Source organism: Eupeodes corollae, chromosome 2, assembly GCF_945859685.1.
Source record: "Eupeodes corollae chromosome 2, idEupCoro1.1, whole genome shotgun sequence".
Lineage (NCBI taxonomy): Eukaryota > Metazoa > Arthropoda > Insecta > Diptera > Syrphidae > Eupeodes > Eupeodes corollae.
The window spans coordinates 10,333,413-10,346,179 of record NC_079148.1 but is presented as its reverse complement, the minus strand read 5'-3'; the positions used below and the strand labels follow the sequence as shown (position 1 = coordinate 10,346,179).

Below are 12,767 nucleotides of genomic sequence, written 5' to 3'. Positions count from 1 at the left end.
TACGAACAGTGAACGCTTTGAGAAAGTGATGTTTTTTTTAAACAAACCAAAATGTAAAAAAACTTTTTTTTATACAACATCACTGCAGCGTTTTGAATATGTTATCCAAAACTCATTTCTGTTGAAGTTCTCTAAATCTACGGCCCTGAGTTATTCAGCACATGAACATAAACGAACACGGAACTTTACTCGAACCCTCCAATATAATCGAAAAAAAGGAGTTCCATGCCACGCAACGTGACATCATTTTTGATGGGCAACAGTGCGCATCAATTGAGTTCATGAATCGAATCTGAATTTGCAGTTTTTTATTATTTTGGCCCGCTTTTGAAATTTTTGTTCTCATCCTCAATGTTTCGCTCTCGATTTCGTCCTTAAAAATACAGTACAGAATACAGGTATAGAGCACAGATATAGAGAACATGCACTAGTGTTTCAGAATTTATGTATTCATTTTTTCCCTTGTTTCCCTTCGGTTATCAGTGGAAAAGAGTGGAGGAAAAAAAATATCGACATTCCCTTCGAATTTCGGTCGTTGATTTTTTCGCGTTGTTGCAAAAAAAAAGAAAGAATTGCACGTAAATATTGGTTTTTCGACAATGTTCTGAATATATCGGTATAAATGGAGTGGAGATGTAGATGGTTTGAATTCTATGGGTAAGGTAGATATAAAGGGTAGATGTGTTTTGTATAAAACGGTATCCACACAGAATGCGAGTTTTTCAAGTGTACACATTGGCCAAAGGTTATTTATATCGAGCGCAACAAGGATACCATTGATATAGGAAAAATGGATGACATTTACTTACCTATCCTATATCGACTTTTTTCAGCTTGGTCAACCTTTATTTTAAGAATTCTTTCTAAATGTCATGGTGAAAGAGGGTATTTCAGGATGTTTTGTAGGGGATGACGTACTTTAAATAAACTTGATATTTAATTAAATACTTTGCTTAATTTCATTAAGAAAAAGCTTATAAAGGTCATCAGTTGATTTTTTGATTAAAAATTCGGAGATCAAATGGTTTTCATAAGGCTGTTAACGCACTTTGTTATTTTCTTCAGACTTGTTTAGCTGTTACTTAAGAAAATAATTTACAAATTCACTGCAACACATCAAAAAATAACACCAAGTCTTAAGGTACTATTACACTGTCAAGTAGAAATGACGTCAAAAACTATATCACTAGGGTATCACCTACTTTAATTATTATTGGAAAATTCTGTCAGGTACTTTGATACTCACGTTGACAAAGTTTTTAAAATACCACAATGTCAATTCATCGTGACAGCTCAACCAATGCTAATGGAATGCGTTGACGCGTTTTTGGTACTGACGGCAATGACCACGCATCGTTGGAAACTATTATTTAGATGACAGTAAGCTTTTCTAAATTTGAAAATTAAACTTTTAAGATTTGAAATTCTTGCTAAAAGCCAGTAATCTTAGGGTTAGAACTAGTCGAGTCGTGTTGTGCCGTTTCGTCAGGGTCAGCAATCAATTAGAGTTTAGTTCCTTAGTGATTTCCTTTTTCTCAATTTTTTGTCAAGACAGAACGCCGATTTGACATTTCTGATTTCGTCTTGTTCGTCCTCAAAAATTTCATACGCATTAATTGGCAGCTTCAGACAACATAAGGGAATTGATTTGCTGTAAACTGCATTCTTTGAACGTACATATTAACGAAATCAGCCAGTTAGTTTTTCAAGTGTCATACATTTCAAACAGGGAAATTTAACTTCAGTAACCTCTGCCTTCAGTTCATCGTACATAAACTATTAAAAATATAAGTGTCTACAAAACACTCCTTAGGCAAACTACAAGTATATCACGATTTGTATTTTGAATTGTAAAGAAATATTGCTTATTTATTTCTAATTTTACATTGAATTTTTTTACACGAAACATTAAATGGAATTGTGCAGAAAATAAATTAATCATAAAGCAATAAAGTTTAGCTTTCAGTTGACTAGGCATTTTCCCATTCTGTCCAATCTTCTCTTGCTTTTTCCTCAGTAATGGTTCTTGATCTTGGGTCATCTTCGACGTACTCTTCGGCACTAAGAGCAAAGTTGCCTGATTCAGCTGAATAAGTGCAAAAACCAAGTCGCTCAGGTTGTCTTCGCGTACATTCGCTTCTTATTTGAACATTCGAGGTATTCATTACTATTTTCGCTTCGGCTGGTACTGTTGTTACCGATGCCGTTTTCTTCGACATCGTGGATTCTTTCAATGCGGTTACTAGCCCAATCCAAATCAGAGCGGTGGAATATTCCATCGCCGCCGTCAACAGGTAGATTTTCCAGAGTTTCATCATTTTGTTCTCACCAAATCGTTCGGCCTCTGAAGTCGGTATTTCTGTTATCTTCGGCCTTCTCAACACGGAATCTTTATCTAACGTTATGTTTCCGGGATAAACCGATCGATGAAGCATACCCAAGCATAAGACATTTGTTCGACTTACCTTCAAATTTCGATCGCTTATCTTTTGGTACGAAATTAAAGCATTCTGAACCGAAAATTCTTAAATGGGACAGATCTGGTTATCTTCCGAACCAAATCTCAAGCGGTGTCTGCTTCATAAATTGCTTTCCAACAGCACTCGGTAGCGATCGATCCTTAATATAATTTGCTGCAAGAATCGCTTCGTTCCAGAATTTATGATCCAAACCACTTGCCACCAGCATAGTTGTAGCTTTTTCTTGAAGTGTTCTATTCAATCGCTCAGACACGGAGTTCATCTCTGGATTGTAGGGAGCAGTAAGCATCATTTGAATACCCTTTGACTTTCAGAACTGTCTAAACTCATTTAAAGTATATTTTCCACCGTTGTCAACTCTCAGCTTCGCAACTTTCTTGCAATGTAGTGCTTCAGTTATGGCTACGAATTTTTTGAACTTGTTAAGGACTTCACTTTTTCATTGAGTGCAGACTATCATTGAAGCTCTGGAATAGTCGTCAGTTAATGACACAAAATATCTGCTTCCAACATAGGCCAACGTTGCCATAGGACCACAGACATCACTTTGAATCAGTTCCAAAATGCGATTGGATCTAGTATTTTTGTTCCTTGGAAACGATGAACGTGTTTGTTTTCCAAAACACACAAGATTCGCAGAATGTTAATTCAGTTTCAACATTCACTTCTTCCAAACCTTTAGCCATCTGATGACTGACCACCTTCCATCAAATATGCTAATCTGTAATGCCACTAAGATTGTGAATCATTTTTTCTCCTGAGATGCCAACGAATTTATTTTGTTCAACATGCAAATCTACTTCGCACAGCTTGCCTCTGGTACTTGCTTCAAACATATGTAGGTGTTCCATCGATCGATGCATATGCCTTGTAGTCTTCAAAAACTATACGGTAACCCCTTTCTGTCAGACTTCGGATAGGCATCAAGTTGCATTTTAGATCTCTTACAAATAAAATGTTCTTCATAGTCTTTGGTGTGAAATCACCATTATGAAACGTTTAAACAGAAATGCCACCAATTTCAGATGCTGATATGCTTTCGTTTTTCTTGGCAACTGAAATTTTAATTTCCTCGATGTTCTTCAAAACGTTGAAATAATCTTTTTTGTTGACCATGTGCTGGGTAGCACCAGAATCCAAAACAAACTTCACTTTATCATTCAACGATTGTACAGTTTGCGCTGCATGCTCTTTTTCACTTGCTTTGTCAACAACTGCACACATTGTAGAGTCCTTCTTTCTGAAAGCTTTGCTTGAACTCTCTGAGTCCTTCTTTTCCTTCAGCTTGGACAAACATTTGGATCTGATATGTCCGGGCTTAATACATCCATCTTCTTCTTAGGCTTGACACTCATTGCACCGGGCTCATTAGACCTTGCCGATGCACAACCATTAGTCTTGTTGTATTCGTCTATCAACCGAGTCTTGTCTCTAGTGCAGTTACTAAATTGTCATAGCTTGCTTTCAAAGTAAGCAACAAATGGACAACAACATCAAGCTCTTCCATCTTAACTCCGGTTGATTTCAGCTGACGAACCTTCCTATCGAATCGAAGAAAATGTTCAATGATGTCTTCACATTCATTGTACTTCATCATCAGAAGCTTTTTACGGAGTAGTAACTGGCTCGAAATGCTTTTTCGTTCAAAAATACCACACAATGTGTCGAACATCTCATTGGCAGTCTTCTTCTCCTTCACATATTCCAATTGTCCGTCATGAATAGTCTGGACCAAAATTGAAATACACTTCTTCTCTTCTAACTTTACACCGTCTTGGTTAGCAGGCTTAATCTTCGCAAGAATTTCTTCTAAATCTTCCTCAATATGTTTTCGTAGAACTTTCTCGTCCAACAAAATACCCACACGATATTTCCAGTTGTTGAAATTCGAACCATCAAATAATGGAAGCTTAAAAACCGAATGATCATTTTCCTATTTTTTTCGTCTCAAATCAAAAACGATCTCGGAAATGCAGTGAAAAATATTTTCAGACTCAAAAATTAATTTTTCTTCAATTGAATCATGTGCCTATAACCTAAGAATGTTCCGAGATCCAGAGAAAAGAAAAAGACCAATATTTATTATAAAAGAAGTATTTTACTGTTTGAAGTTTTAAAAAAAAAAGACTAATTATATTTTACAAATTAAAGAAAACATGAATCGAAAAGTAAGCTGAGATTAATGTAATTTCGAATGAATTACTGAGAGTAGCTTTGTACAAAGTACAAATTAACAGATTTTTCTTGACTAACTTTCTACAAAACCTTTAAATAAGTTGCCTTAAGTAGAAGTCAATTTTTTGGCAGCTGGCCAATCAGATACTAGAAGTCTCTTATGTCACTTGAACCTGTATGATGCATTTCAGAAGAACGTTGACCCAATCGAAGGCTTGTTAAAAAATGCAATGGCTTAAGAATGCAATCATTGTAAACCAACTTTAAGATTGCATTCATTGATTTCATTAAGAGATTGGGACTTTAAATTTTGCAATCACCAATCATTTGACTTTTAAAAGACTACAATGACTTACTCTCCTATCATTTAACTGCAATCAATTGATTAAAATCATCTGAGAATTCATGTATTTTTTTGATCGACTTGAAGTCGATTCATTCTTAAGTGAAATTTCACTTCACAAAATAGTCTAAAGTGGACCATACACAACAACATTCGGAGTTAGACACCGATTTTCTATGTCATACGATACACCACGAGATTAAAATCAAAACTTCGAAAGTGTGTACTTAAATTTCACTTTAGATTACAAAAGAATGCGAGGGCTTTAAGTGAATACAAAGACTTCAAAAAAATGCAAGGACTTCAAGTGAATGCACAGACTTCAAATAAATGCAAAGGCCTCAAGTAAATGCATGAAGTCTCAAATGCTTGGAAGAACCAAATGATTGGAAAACAATTTATTGTTCTCTTTTTAAGGTCAAATAGTTGGTGGTTGCAAAATTTGAATTTCCAACCTTAAGGTGAATTCAATAAATGGAATCTTTAGAGTTAATCCTTGAAGTGTCGATATGTTCTCTTCGTCCCGATTCTGAATTTCTCTGATTTTATTATACTATTTAGGCCAAAGTCAAGTTGAAATTGCCTGACATTGTTTGTTTTAAATTCCCAAATAAAAACAGAGAAATTCTGAAAAACAAAAGATTTTAACTATTTCTTTTTACATATGTAAGTGATTTTGTTAAATTTAAACGATTATCCTGCTTCTTATCAATTTACAATAATTTAAATCACAAAATGGCTACTTTAATTTGTAGTAATTTTCTAAACCCATAATGACTTCTGGATTTCTGACATTTGATGTCAGTAGACCCGTTTCTTTATAAAAAGGTTTGTTTGTTTCATTTTTGTACGAACTTGCACTTTTTAGACGTGTTCAGATTCAGCATTTTTAAGTGAAGGAAATTTTAATATTTCAGTAGTTAGCAAATAATTCAAATATTGGAATAGTATGAAAAATTATTTATAAGAGCAAATAGTTTTAATTTTTCTGACTGATTTCAAATTTCAAAAATAAAGAAAAATCTTATCTTTACAATCATTCTTATCAAACGAAGATAAATCACAACTTGAGTTTCTTAATATCTCTTTGGCATATAATTTAATAAATGTAATTTTCTGTATCCTCTTTTGTGTATCTCCAAATTGAAAGTAAATCATTTTTTCAATAAGAAAGAACTTTTCATTTTTTAATTATTATTGGTCTTCAAAATTTGAAATTCTCCATGATGGCCAGAAGTTTTCATACCCGTGATGATGTATCCAATTTCTTTTCTCTTCTTCTACTTTTTTTTCTTCTTCTTCTCTGCAATTTCAGTTGCGAGCATCCTCACTTGCATTTGGCGCCACAACAAATACTCCAAGTCTTGAAATTTGCACTGATTCTAATGAGGCTACAAACGGCAATGCTTATGCCAGCGATGGTGATGGTGATGGTCGTAGCAATTGTTGTAATAATAGCAATTCAAATAGTAGGGCAGCATCCGATACAATGGACTTAGGTGAAATTAAAGCTTATAATTCCGGCGATGTCCAAGAAGAAAATTCTACACTAACCATACATAATTGTTGCAACTTTGATTCTCCTCGTCCTCGACCACAACAAATGGTATCATCAAATATTCCACCACAATCTGCAACCACCACCACCAACGCTGCTGTTACTGCTGCTGGTGCTTCTTCTGCTTCTACTTCTGCATCTGCCACAGCCACAGCTAAAGCCAGCTCTGGCTCGGGCTTGGGCTTGGGCTCCGCCTCCACAGCCAACGCCAACGCTAGCGCCAGCGCCACCAGTGGTTCGAATTCTGGAACAATGCATTGTAATTATTCTGGGGCAAATGGTTCAATTACCACGATGACCCTTAAAAATAATCACCTCATTGTTGAGACTGAAGAGCGAAATGTAAGTTGAGTGTTGTGCTTGTGTTGTGTTGTGAATTGTGATGTGTTTGTGTTTGTATTGTGATGTGATGTGTTGTGATGTAAAATATTTTTGTTGTATGATGTTTCGAAGAAAAACCCTGAGGGTGCTTTTTTAGCTGATGTGGTCTTGTACATAATACAAATTTTTCTTTATAAAGGATGCTTGGAATCGGTTTTTCAAAATAATCTCAATGTTGTAAATCTGTTTTGAAATGTCTCTTTTGTTTTTTGTTTTATTTCTCGCTACTAATGATGTATGTAAATATATATAAAAATCTTTGATGTGCTATAATCTATTTTTCTCTCTTTTTTTAATGTAACAAAATTTTAAAAAGTTGACTATTAAATACAATATTTGTTTCTTATCGTCTTAATATAAGATTGATTAAGAAAAATAGACTCAAAAAGTGGAAGAAATAAAAAATACACGCATATGGTTGCGACATCTATATCTGAAAAAGCGTACAAAGATTGTGTTTAGCACTTTAAAATTATATGTCAGTATCTGTCAAAAAAAGGCGTGTTCACTTAAAATATTAGATCTCATAGACATCTATACTTCAATTGTCTCAACTTTATTTAGATTTATTGGTGTTTTGAAAAAGTGAAAGCTAAGACTGTTTCACTTCTATTTTCTAGAGATGAGAAGTAGAAATTCCCTGTGTGTTAGTAAAAGGCAAAAGATGTTTTCACGTTTGCATTTTTTGATATTTGATCTAGTTAAGTCTTTACAGGAGATAAAAGACGTCTAAGGGCTAGGCAAACACTTTGAACTTTAACCACAAATCTGTCAAAGAAAAGAAACTGTTAAAATAAAAATGGTGTCAAAATGAATGTAATTGACTTAAATTGTATGTATTAAAGACAATTCAATGCAGCTACAACAAGCGGAACACTTTAATACAACAAATTGATCATAAGTTGCACTATATTACTTAGTTTATATGTAGTCTTGAAGCTTGAAGATTACTCCGACTCCTTGTAAGCCTGCGTTCAGTTGAAATGACGCTGAATCAACCACTGAATACACTCGAGGAGCTTATTATCTGGGTTGATAAACCTGGTTCGAAGAGTTGATTTGGCAGATAGGTTCAGAGTTTAAGGCATGTAGAATTTTAAAGAATTACAATGTCAGTGATGCCAGGTGACGATTATTTGTACCTTTATTGTTTCACATTGTACTCCCAAAAGACCCCGTGTGATTTTAATTCCCTGCATAAAAAAAGCTGTTTGAGCCATTGGCCGTGTTTCATTTACCAGATCAGAACGTCTTATTGTTTGGGTTACAAATACAAAGTAAAATCCTGCTTAACGCTTGGATTTGTTTTTGTGATCCAGAAATTAGTTTTTCTATTTCACACCAGGTTACATATTGTCTTGTACAGTTTGGTATTACTTTCAGCTATTTCAATAAAAAAAAGTGTTTCCGCGTTAACATTTTCATTTATTTTTAAAATGAACGAAAGGCAACTACGCTCTTAATGTCAAATAATGTAATTTAAATATGATGATCCGAGCTGTATTACTTTTTGGATCTGATCGGTTTTGGATCATTGTTATAATAAAACCTGCTGTTGTTTAAAAACTAAGCAAAATGTAGAGCGGAAAATCTCGAAATTTGGGACGAAAGTTATCAAATGTCATATCAACCAATTCAAGCTGTCAACGCAAAATACAATAAATCAGAGTTTTGAACTCTGCTCAAATACATAAGTTCGAATTGTTGAACTTTCAAACTTTTAAGTTAATGTCAAATTATGAAGGCAGATTAAGTAAATCAAAGTCAATTGATAGGATGTATCTTGAATCACCTGTCAAAATTTAAGTTCAAGTTATTGATATTTCTACCTTTGTAAACTTGTTCTTTATCAAAACGTAACTAATTTAATATTATAAGAAATGACAGAAGAACATTAAAATAAGCTGAACCCGCCATTTTCCTTCTATTTTGACAGATTAAAGATAATCAGTGGATTAAAGTTCATGATCTTTGTTATAGAGGGTTTTGAATTGATATTGGTTGTCACTTTTAAGTTAGACAGGAGGTTGAATTATTGAGAGGTAACAATGCCTTTTTCTTTTAAACCGGTACACACTAGTACAGACGTTAAATATTAATAGAAATCAAAGCTCAACAATTCCTACACATAAAAGTTAATTTATGAAAACATGATATTGACTTGAATACTATCTTTATTCTTGCAACTTGGCTGGTGTTTTAATACCTTACCTTATTTAATGTCAAATAGTTTTTTGTACATATACTTCTTAATAATAATAATATTTTTTATTAATTTAATTAACTTGATGTATCTACTTATTTTGTAATTTCTATAAAATGAAAATGCAGACATATTCTTAAGAGCTTCATAAAAGAAACCTATTCTCATGTATTTAAACCTAAACTGCTATTAATCGTTTGCATTTGAATGATCAAACTTCTTCATTTTCCTATCAAATAAGTCTTTTTGTAATATTTGATCTTTATATTTTCGTATAACTTTTCTCTGCGTATCTATATTAATTTACCATCATTATCATCAATATTCTCCTATTCTTCTTTTTTTATTTTAAGGACATTTCTCGTGACACCCGAGTAACAAAAATGCACTACAACAATTCTGAAAAGGATGGTGTTTTCGTTGTCGAAGTATCGAGAGGAGCTGATTCGAAAATCATGCCTGGCAGTCCGGTATCTGATGGCACCGAAAAACGTCCATTCAATATTGATGCTGATGTTAAAATTGTCCAAAGTGACACCGAAGCACTTCTGTCCAATCATGAAAAAGTCCAAGTTCATCAACCGCCATCACTCGAAAATCTTATCAATCACGGTGGCAGTGATGAAATTGATACAAATCATCTGCATCAAATCGACGAAGTTGATGAATTTGAAGAATGTCCCAGATTTACCAAGAACTCCAACACCGGTCTTTCACAATCCGATTTGAGTTCATCGTCGTCAGTGGACTCGAATAAACGATACTCCTATGGCAATCAGGAGCTCTATACCATCGAAAAACAAGATTATACAACTCCGTCCCCGACAGCGACTAAGGCGCCACATCCACATGCCGAATCGAAACATCCCCAGCCCGAGAACCACAACGATGATAATGGACATCCCGAGAATGGTCATTGCCTTGAAAAGAGCCCTACGCCAGCTCCCAAATGTGACTCGTCCATAGCACCACCACCGCCACCATCAACACAGCCGCCGCTGTCAAGTGACAAGGTACACGATATGAATGGACATCATGAGAGCGCTGTCGAATCGAAGCCAAAAATCACAGCCGCTCTATTGAAGCAGGACACAGTTGTTGTCAACGAAGTGACAAATGGTTCAAGCCATGACAACGGTAATGAGAAGAACGACCATCAGAACGAGGAAAACGTCGACATAGAAACAGAGATAGAGAAGGCCAACGAAGATACTCCACAAAACCCCACCATCATGGATAACATGAAGAGCATGATGAGCCCCAGTGAACCGGCTGTTGCGGATATAAAGACCCATCTTGCTGACTACACCAGCGCCAACACCGAGAACGGCTTCGACAGCATAATCAGCCTTCCCGATCCACCATCCACTGAGGAGATAAAACAAATGAACGACATTATCCTAATGGAGACGAATCAATTAGATTCCCTGCCACCTCCTCCACCACCGGCAACAGACAACTACCAACATCACAATGGCAACGGCAACAGCAACAGCAATACCAACGGCAACGGCGTGGACCAAAATGGCGATGGAGATGGCGACTCACACTCGATAGTATCGTCCACAGAGTCACCCATTCAAACGCCTACAAAAGTGATGAAGCCATTGGTGCCACCGACGATAACGGTGGCAGACACTTCGGCGCTTACAACAACTGCTGCTGACATTCCCGTACACGCCAATGGAAATTGCATGACATCAGGACATGCAACTACTGCTATAGCTGTAGAGGTCTCTGGCAGTAGTTAATACTAAAAACAAAAATAAACAACCAACCACAAAAGAAAAAGTATACTTTATCCATCCACCATTTTAGCAAAACCCCAAAGAGTCTGCAAGAAGAATTAAGCTGCCCCAAAAAATGAAGATAACTAAAGCGACACAGGATAATGACCAAATGCCAACAGAAAGAAAACACTACTTCAGCAACTTTAGATAAGGTGGACATGCAAGTTACAGGGTGTATTAGCTGTCAGAGGAGGATAGGAGAGATTTCGAAATGATGACAGATAAGAATTTCAAAATGGCGTCTAAGCAGGCTGTCAACGTTGTTTTTCTTTTCAAACATCTCGCTGGAAAGTTGCTGAATCCATTTAAATTGTCGATGTCCCTGAAACACCCTGTGCGATTTGAGTTATTTTATTTCAACATTACTAAAAGTCCTCTCCTTTCATTTTCTTATCGCTTCATCAAAAATAAATTCCAATAAAACCTTAAATGCAACTTTTCCATTGAAATTGAAATCACAGCAAAATAAAAATTCCAAAGTACACCATCAGACCATCAGGACACATATTCATATCGCAGATTCAAGATTTTTTAAAAGGAAGTCATAAAATCCAGAGGTACATAGATATTACATATATTAGTCTGTGTCTCCACCGCCGCCATATAATGGTGGCGCTGGCTGGCATTTGGAGACTTTTCAAGTCGACCGGAAACTGGAAACTGCATATGACATTACAAGAATGTGTATAAAACTGGATAAACATAATATGAAATATATCCTTTTCCTGTATGAGTTTTGAGAGAAATATAAGAACATGACGTCAGGAAAGCTGGACTCTGCGTTCTATGATATGAAAATACCGGATGGGAGGACATATTATATCTACCCTATACTCGTCCTTAAGTTTATATTTTATTATGAATAAACATAAAAACGCTAAACCACCCACCAAAAGGAAAAGGATAAAACTCCTTTTAGCAACGATGACGATGATGGCGACGTCCAATTTTGGCAAGCCTTTTGAATCCTTTCTCCTCATATATGGGTATGTATGTACCTAGCCAAAGAACAAAGATATATACAGATTATTCAGATGTAAAATGGGGTAAAATATATACAGTCACTCAAAAGTTAAACAAGGACAATAATTGAATTTGTGAGTAGAAGCTTATAGGGTTTTTGGAAAGGCAAGTTGCGTATATGTAAGTTTGAATGAAAGTTTAAATTGCTCAATAAAATTTAACATTTGAACAGGAATTTCCTTATTTTAAATCCCATAATGGAGATTTCATAGTCTTGGTTTTAAAAGGAATCACAAGAAAGGGTTATTGCATATTGATTTTAACGAGAGAGGAATAAGGCGGGTTTAAGGTATCTCGAAAAAACTAACTTCAATAATCATAACTTAGCAACTATTAAGGATGTAAGAAGTGGTTTTCTCCATTTTGCTCTCGTATTAATCTTAAATTATTGCACAGTCATTTTGAGACTCATAAGTGGAGTATCAAATAAATATAGATTGTTTGATTTTAAAAACCGGAAAGATTCACTGTTTTTCATTGCTAACAGTCAAAAAGTTTCTTCACTGGATGTGTGTTTCAACCTTTTGGATTTCCTTCATCCTGTTTATAAAGTTTTGTCATTGTGATTCTTCCATTAGACCCAAATACCTTTAAAGTTGAGTTGAAAGGTGTTAAGGCTATAAAAAGAGTTCTAATGTGATGTAGTTTGGAAATAAAGGTTCCGTAGGCTATTTATTGTCTGATCTCTATTTTCAATTATTGTTTCTAAGTTGTAATTGAACTCCTTAACTGTTGATATAAAAACAGTGAACTCGTGAACAGTGATTTTCAGAAAATGTGACAATACCGACAAGTAAAACATAGTTTTCAATAA

At 35.1% G+C, this 12,767-nt stretch overlaps 1 protein-coding gene across 1 annotated transcript in view; it reads left to right on the top strand.

The window, feature by feature from the left end:
• LOC129947915 (mucin-2) overlaps positions 1-12,529 on the top strand; it is a 54,292-nt gene extending 41,763 nt beyond the window's left edge. Inside the window, exons 4-5 of the mRNA XM_056058679.1 lie at positions 6,314-6,898; positions 9,494-12,529. Coding sequence (XP_055914654.1) covers positions 6,314-6,898; positions 9,494-10,891 — 1,983 coding nt within the window. The 3' untranslated portion in view covers positions 10,892-12,529. The remainder of the gene's footprint in view (positions 1-6,313; positions 6,899-9,493) is intronic.
• Positions 12,530-12,767: the final 238 nt, after the last annotated feature.